The sequence below is a fragment of the Sinocyclocheilus rhinocerous genome, unplaced genomic scaffold (assembly GCF_001515625.1).
Source record: "Sinocyclocheilus rhinocerous isolate Xijiao unplaced genomic scaffold, SAMN03320098_v1.1 scaffold864, whole genome shotgun sequence".
Taxonomy (NCBI): domain Eukaryota; kingdom Metazoa; phylum Chordata; class Actinopteri; order Cypriniformes; family Cyprinidae; genus Sinocyclocheilus; species Sinocyclocheilus rhinocerous.
In genome coordinates, this window is record NW_015645567.1 from 1,599,485 (window position 1) to 1,608,461 (window position 8,977).

At 35.6% G+C, this 8,977-nt stretch overlaps 1 protein-coding gene across 1 annotated transcript in view; it reads right to left on the reverse strand.

Moving 5' to 3' along the window:
* Positions 1–8,977, reverse strand: part of LOC107706753 (calcium/calmodulin-dependent protein kinase type II subunit beta) — a 68,534-nt gene that overhangs the window by 6,610 nt on the left and 52,947 nt on the right. The window contains exons 14-15 of the mRNA XM_016510555.1: positions 6,784–6,828; positions 3,938–3,986 (exon numbers count right to left, since the gene is read on the reverse strand). Of these exons, the coding sequence (XP_016366041.1) occupies positions 3,938–3,986; positions 6,784–6,828 (94 nt within the window). The remainder of the gene's footprint in view (positions 1–3,937; positions 3,987–6,783; positions 6,829–8,977) is intronic.

The window sequence follows — 8,977 nt, forward strand, 5'->3', positions numbered from 1 at the left end:
ATAACAGAACGTTCAAATGTATCTAGTATGATAAAACAGCGCTGCTTACTTCCGCTGCTTTCCGGAAGGTGTGGAAGCGGTCGACTGTGGCATTATAAAAGCTCCGCTGCTTTCGAGCCGTGTATCGCGCTCGTTCAGCGGCCTCGTTTTGCTTCGACGGCTTTCAGCCTCACCTTGCTTCATACTACGACGTTAATAAATCTTTAATACATTAGCTCATCCATGAACATGATTTCTGCCCGAGTCCCGTCGGATTGCATCGGCTGTGGGGATGAAGACCACAACTCCCATGATTCCACACTCAGTCACGGCATCATCAAACTACGCCTTTGTTTCTTTGTTTGTTTTGAATACGCGCCCTCTAGCGGTGAAAAATTACATATTGTGCCTTTAAGTTACTTCATTTAAAACTTACATTTAAAAATTACATTTTTAATTAGTAATAAAGTCAATTAAAATATATTATTAATATTATTGTTGTTAAATTAAGTTGCTTTAACACTTTAAAATAAAAAAATATAAAATATAAAACAAATTTACAAACTTTTACAAATTTTAAATAATTAAATTAAAACGATCATTAAAGGGGTCATATGATGCTGCTAAAAAGAACATTATTTGGTGTATTTGGTGTAATGAAATGTGTTTATGCGGTTTAAGTGACCCCTTTAATATTATTAATTATTCAATTATTAACTAACAATTTTTACAAACTACTAAGTTAATTAAGTTATTAATTAAGTTAATAATTAAAATATACTGTTATTAATAGTTATTGAAATTAATAACTCAATTAATTAAAATGGATCATTAATATTATTATTAATTATTAAATTACTGAAATAATTCATTGTCAAAAACTAATTACTTTAATGACAAAAACAATAAAACTACATAATGTGCTAGCCAAAAATGTTCACGGCCCCTGTGCATGAGCGTCTGTGCTTAGGTCTGCAGGGGGCGCTATACTCACTCTGCATGATGGGGGTCTGTGGAGGGGATTGTGTGGAGTGGGCAGCTGCTTCACTATCAGGCACTGCCGAGGGTCCCGAGCCCCTACGGGCGCAGCCCAGGATGTCGGTCAGCTTCGTGGCTGTTTACACATGAGGGTGAGGGGGGTAATGATGACCGATGGTGGGAGCAAGATGACAGAGATTCATCCAAACTTATGCGTCTCAAAGTGATGTGTGCATGCCATTCCATTAACAGCCCTAGCTGGGCAGCGCACGCAACAACAGCAGGGAGTTGATCAGTAAGAGAAAGTGCTCTATTGGTATTCCCATGGTGATCAAAACCCTTTCCTGCTAGGCTTCAGGAAAACCATGCTTTCACTGCACTTGAATTGACTTCTCAGTTAAAGGTATACTGCAGTCTTTTATCCACACTTATTAGTGGTTAAAGGGCAAGCTCACCCAAAAGTAAAAATTCTGTCATCATTTACACACCCTCATGTCACTCTCTGAGTCACATGTATTTTTTTTTTCTCTGCTGAACGCAAAATAAGATATTTTGAAGAATACTGGTAACCAAACAGTTTTGGCTCCCATTGACTTCCACTGTATCTTTTGTTCATACAATGAACCAAAACTGTGTGGTTACCAGCATTCTTCAAAATGTCGTCTTTTGCGTCATACAAAAAGTCAATCAGAACCAAAAATGTTTGGTTACCCACATTCTTCAAAATATCCTTTGTCTTCCACAGAAGAAAGAAAGTCATAACGGTTTGGAATGACATGAGGGTGAGCAAATGACTGAATTTTCGTTTTGGGGTGAACTATCCAGTATGTAATATTGACAGCTCACGTTTGAAATGGGTATTGCAGTAGTATCTGCAAACATATGCTATTTTTATGCTTTAGTTCAGTCAAAAAATTACATACAGCACCTTTAAGTTAACCTGTAGCAACTTGTGAACTCCAGTGGTCTTCCTGTTAGAAACCTTAAGCTTTAATAACACCGCCACAGCACTAATGGTTAATAAAGCACAAAGACTAGAGACAGCACTGTGCAAATTACACTGCACCCTAAACTGTCTGTTATTAGCCACATCAACCCATATTTTCATATCTATAAGTTACCTCAAGAAGAGCAAAACTCAAGGGAAGCTGGTTATTTTTTTAGGGATTTAGGGCTGATCAATGCCGTGCAAACCAGCCAGGCCAAACCAAACGAATGCAGACCAGACTTACAGAAGATGGCGGGGACGGAGCCCGGAGGTGATTGGCTGACTTCAGAGGGGGCTTTAACTGAACTGCTATCTAGGCTTTTCCCTATTGAGTGGGAAGGAAAAGGTGGGAAGAGACTGGAAAGATGAGAATGAGAAAGGAGGACATGCAAAGATGGAACATGGCACATTATTTAATCTATTATTGAGGCTGAGAGATTTACATGGAAGGGTGGCAAATCATCCCGCCCACTTCTGTCACTTCAGAGCACGACACTTCCACACAATGAAAAAACCTACATTTACCCGTGTGAATAAAACACACATACGCAGAGCCTTAGCCCACTTCTCTCACATTTCTAGTGTTCCTAAAGTTAAAAATACACTGAAGGTGTCCTGAAACGTGCGTCCCAGAAGAGCAGGATGGCAAAGCGCAAGAATTAAGCCAACACTTCTTACGAACCTTACAAAGAAAGTCAAAAGGCCACAAGAATGTCACAACAATAGCACACGCAAATTACATTTCAGTACAATTAAATGCTTCAGATTTTTTGTACATGGCTTCAAAAACTGATAGATCAAAGTTCGAAGATGAGGCAATGTGTGCAAACCTGTGACTGCAGCAAATACCGTACTTTAAAATTATATGTAAAAATAAATTGAATTTTAATTATATAAATAAAAAAATATATATATTTATTTTTAATTAGTTTTTTTTATTACTACTATTGTTTTTATTTTCAAAAAGCAATAAGCCACGTGAAGCTGTGTAACACAGTGATTAATGGGGTTTTAGTTACAACACGAAGCAAAGCAAGTTCCATTACACAATAAACACTACTGTTCAGAAGTTTGGGGTTGGTAAGATTTTTTAAAGGGGTCATGAACTGCCTATTTTTATTATTTTGTACTGTTCTCTGAGGTCCAATTATTATGTTATCAAGATTTTTACATCAAAAAACATAATTTAGACGTAATAGGCTATTTTCTGTCCTGTTTTCTTCAATATAAGCTGTTTTTAGACTAACAAGAAAGTTTTGAGTTCTGAAACTTACAGGATGTTTTCACAGTACAATGTCAAAAGATCAAGGAATTTTTGATTTCTCAGTTCATGACCCCTTTAATGTCTTTGAAAGAGGTCTCTTATGCTCACCAAGGCTGCATCTATTTGATCAAAAATGGAAAATTATTTAAACATTTAAAATAACTATTTTTATATTTTAAAATGTAATTTATTTCTGTGATCAAAGCTGAATTTTCAGCATCATTACTCCAGTCTTCAGTGTCACATGATCCTTCATAAATCATTCTGATATGCTGATTTGCTGTTCAAGACGCATTTCTGATTTTTATCAATGTTGAAAACAGTTGTGCTGCTTCATATGTTTGTGGAATCCATGATACATTTTCTTTAAGGATTCTTTGGTGAATAGAAAGTTGAAAAGAACAGCATTTATTTGAAATCTTTTGTAACATTATACATTATTTTTCAGTCACTTTTGATCGATTTAATGCAATGAATAAAAATATTAATTTATAAAAAAAAAAACATACTGCCATTCAGCTTTTGAACGATACTGTATTTCTGAGTGACACAGGATGTAGAAGGAAAAAAAATGCACTTGATTTTATCCATCAGCAATTGACTGGATTGTGAAGAGTGTCCTTATAGGGCTTGGTGATGTCTTCAGAACTGGAAAGTCCTTGGTAAAATCACCACAGATCATATTGTTTAAAAAAAAAAAAAATGCAACAAAAACAGAATCCGCTCACCTTTGACGTCTTCATCCTCAATGGTGGTGTTGCTGCTGTCTGAAGATTCCTGCAAGACAGACAAAAGCAATCATTGTCCGATCTCACACCTTCACTAACACACACACACCAAAAAAAACATTTATTCAACAAACAGCGACTAACTCCAATAAAGCACGACCAGTACTACCACTGAGACAGATGGGATAATCATCACCACAAATTAAGTCATACATATTCCACTTCTAGTGACTGACACTGCCAACAGTAGTGTAGACCAGTGTTTCCCAACCTTTTTTTAGTCGCGGCACCCTTTGGAAATTTTAACAAACTTGTGGCACCCTACAAAATTAATTTTGTCACAATATTTGAATTTCTAACTTCGATATGATAATTTGAAAAGTATAGATATTCGGTACAACAGGGAAGAACTGCAGAATATAATGTCATACAGATATTTTTAATATTATTTAAAAAAGACAGACGGCACCCCGGTTGGGAAACACTGGTGTAGACAGTCGCGGGCAAAGGTTTAATCTCAGGCTCAGCCACCTGGTGAGGCTATAACACAGCCATTCAATGAAACCCAGCTCCTGTGTTGTGCATCTCCACGTCTCTTTCCCAGATGGCAGCATTGAGAACGCAGCTGCAGCCGCCTGCACCCTCTCCTCTGCATATGCATGTAACCACCCACACACACACACACACAGAGGCATTTAATAGCTCACATTTAGCTTCTGACGTATTACAAATGCAAATGACTGAGCCCCCGTCTGCTTGTATTTCTCTCTACAGGTTCCCGTGGGCGAGTTGAGGCACCTTGAGGGTCTGAGCTGCAGACAAGCGGACTGTCAGACTTCAGCCAGCTGTGGCCATGCATATGGGGACGGGCGGCCAGAGAGGGAGAGGAGCATTATGGAGGCAGGATAAGGAAGCATTTTTGGTAAAAATGAGAGAGTCTGATTGGATGATTTTAAATAGTGGTCTTTAATAAGGCAGAAACGAAAATGAACAGTATGAACTATTTGTTTAAAAATGTAATAAACAGTCTTAAAGGGGTCATATGATGCGATTTCATTTTTTCCTTTCTCTTTGGAGTGTTACAAGCTCTTGGTGCATAAAGAAGATCTGTAAAGTTGTAAAGACTAAAGTCTCAAATCCAAAGAGATATTCTTTATAAAAGTTAAGAGTTAGCCACACCTACCTAAAACGGCTCGTTCTAACACGCCCCCACATAATGTTCTTTTTACAGCATCATATGACCCCTGTAATTTCAGTTAGTTTTAGTCATTTTGTTGTGTGTTTCTGTCATTTCAAGTAGGCTTTTTTCAGTTTTAGTGATTGTTATTTTAGTACAAGTCAAACTAAATTAAAATGAGAAGTGTTGCCTTGACAACTAGCTGAAATATATAGTTTTTTATATTTTATTTTATTTCAGGTAATGTTTATTTTATTTCAAGTAATGAAAATGTTTTTTTTTTTAGTAAAATTTTTTGTTTTAGTAAACTATAATAACCCTTAGTTTAATATAATAATTGTATTTAGCAATGAAAATAGCAAAATCATATTTTTAAATTAATAATGACTCTTAAATCACACCCTTGAAGTCAACAAGTAATAATAATAATAATAATAATAATAATAAAATCTAACTATTTGATGGAATTAAAATAACTTTCCTTTTTGGCAGACTTCATGATTCAATCACCCTACTTGTTGCTAAGCTCCGCCTTACTGACCAATCCTACCTTAGTAACTGTTGCCATGTGCCATTTTCTACATTTACATTTACGCATTTGGCAGATGCTTTTATCCAAAGCAACTTACATTGCATTTAGGAGACACATTTTTTATAATTTTTTGTTTTTTTTCTCGGACAAGCTATAGTTAGTTTCCAACACAATTTAATGAAAATTATCCAAAAATATGTTTGTTTGTTTTTTAATGTTATGGCATAATTTAACAAAAGTGGCAGATAAAATGCTTTGCAATGTCACACCATTCCAACCCACATTAGAACAATATCCAAACAATTTTTTACCACTTTATGAGCACATTTTTCTCACAATCAAGTTAGCAACAGTAACCGAGGGGGGTGGAGCTTAGAGGAGTGTTAATTTTCAGTGCATAAAAGTACTGGTTTACACTACTGTTCAAAAGTTTGGGGTCAGGAAAAAAAAAAAATGTGTCAGTTTCCACAAAAATATTATGCACTGCAACCGTTTTCAAAATTGACAATAATAAGCTAATCAGAATATTAGAATGATTTCTGAAGACTGGAGTAGTGATGCTAAAAATCCAGCTTTGCCTCACAGAAATAAATTATATTTTAAAATATATTGAAATAGAAAACAGTTATTTTAAATTGTAATGATATTTCATAATTGTACTATTTTTACTGTATTTTTTACTGCCGCTTTAGTGAGTATGAGACTTTTTTCAAAAACATAAAAAATCTTACCAACCCCAAACCTTTGAAAACTAGTGCAATTTTTTTCTTGTTGACTAAACTGTTTCATTTTGCAAATATGTCATATTACTGAAGTAAAACGCTCTCATGTTGAAGTTCAACTCATTTCTGCTTAAAAACCATGTGTGTATTGACTAACTAAGGGTCAAAAGAACATTCTGTGTCATTGTTTTACCTGCAACAATTAACACTGAACACTGTACCAAACACCACACACTTACTCGAACACTTTCCCATCCTAATGCGACTACACGCTCACTCACAATCCCAAAACAACATCCTCGCTCGCACCACAGAATCAAGAGACTGGCAGCAGACGACAGAGGCAGAGAGAGGAGGAGAGAAAAGTGGAGGATGAAAGAGAAGAGGAAGCGGAGGGAGGTGCAGAAGGATGTACCTTGATCCCATCCACTGGGTTATGGATAACAGTGGTCTGAGGCTCCTAAAGAGAAAGAGAGAGAAGAGGAAGAGGAAGAGGAGGAGACAGCAAGACAGAGAGGAAAAAACAGGAGCAAAATGAGATGGAGGTGAAGAGATGGCAAGAATAAAACAAGTGTTAGTAAAAAAAGACGAGAGATGGAGAGAGAGCAGTCTCAGAGCGAGAGAGAGAGAGAGAGAGAGAGAGGAAGAGGAAGTCGATGGAGGTTATTAGTCGCTCTGGTTAAAAGCAGAGGACAACCAAAGGCCAAAGCCCAACATCTGAAGCCAGTCCAAAGATGTGAACGCATCTAATCCCAACTTTTTAAAGAACTTTTGAATACTAAGTGCTTTCATTTACAAACAAAATGTATAGAAATCACAAAGATATTGTTTCAGGGTAAAATAAGCTTAAAGGACTGTGAAATGTGCTAAAAAAAAAGTGATTATCTCTATCAGAATATCAAAATAGTTCTTACTAACGATGTGTTAACACAACAATGTGTTTTAACACAATACTTTTTAAGCTCAAGAGAAGTTCTGCTCTTTAAACAATATTAAATATTGAAAACCTGCAGCTGAAGCATCCAAAATGGTCCAAAAATGTAACTGAACACTTAAGTTGCACTTAAAAATATGTCTGAATATCATTGCATTAGATCAGGCAGGGTTTCCCAAACTGGGATTCATAAGGAAACTTTGTGAGTTTATGAAAAGCTAATCAATTAAATCACAAAAAAATTTAAAATTAAAATAATTCTACAAATAAAACAATCAAAACATGTACTCAAAAAGACATAAAATCATCATGTGATTATTAACTGATGTTAAGAGAACTGTGAACTTTTTAAACTTTTGTTAAATCATAGAAATATTAACTTAAAATCTCGGTAGATATCAACTAAATATTTTAGATCAGCTGACAAACAGTTTGGGAATCCCTGCATTAAGTTACTAAACTAAACTAAACTAAAATTCAAAATAAAATAACAAAATAATACAAAATAAAATAATAAAAAATTAATTAAGTTAAACTAAAAGTAATAAAATTAATTTTTCAATCTAATGCAATGACATTGTAAATGTGACTCAAGTGGCCAAATGCTTTTAGGATCACTGTATCTATCATAAAACAATGTAATTGTGAGGCTCTGAATAGTTATTTCAAACAAATTTGAACTAACAATAAGAAATCTGGGTTTTATTAGATGATATTGCACTGGTTTACATCACACTTGATTAATTACAATAACAGAAATAATGAAAATAAATAATGTCTGTACATCAGGTTTTTACAGCATTAGGTTATCTAAAAAGAAGCAAAAATGCACAGAGATGTACACACAAACACATATATTTACTGAAACATTATAACGGTCATAATAAGATTCAAAATAGTTGAAACACATAGAGCCAACATCTAAGTTTGGTTGGTCTGCCATTGATCCAAACAATGAAAAACACAATGTTCATGCACACACTCAGCACACATCTTTGTGAAAACATGAAGCTAACTGATGCTCAAAGCATCAAAATTCTTCAAATCTGGATTATAAAAATCATCCACCCTAACATTGACATTGTTTCGATGACAAAGATGAAGATGCGCTTGGATTCAAGTCACTGACAGACACACAGCGTCTACGACAGGTGGCCAGAGACGCGGCAGACGCTGACACAGACAGACATGTGTGAGACAGGAGAAGAAAGCCAAAGTGACAGACGAGTCGGACGAGAAGATAACAGCGAGAGAGAACAGAGAGGAACAAGGAGGTAAATACCAGAGCAGGAGAAGGGACGTTTCCTTTGGGACTGGTGACTATGCTGTTTTTGGCACTGTTTGACTGCGGCTGTGCAGAACACAAAACAGTGTTAAAGGGTGTCAAGTGGGTGTTTAAGGGCGAGAAAAGAGAGCAATAGAGAGAGAGAGCAGGGGGTGATAACGTGTTTGGCAGTGAGAGAGGACTGTGTTTCATCTGAACACACAATAGTTCAAAATTACAAAGAAAATCAAGACATTTTAAGAAAATTAGGCTTATTGTTGGGATCAACCAAATTATTTGACAATTATTTTGACAACTTAGCACAAATCCCCGAAAATGTCTGATTACCATAATGTATCTGGATGTTTTCAGTTTTAGTATTTTATTATTTTTTAAATAATATATTTCTTA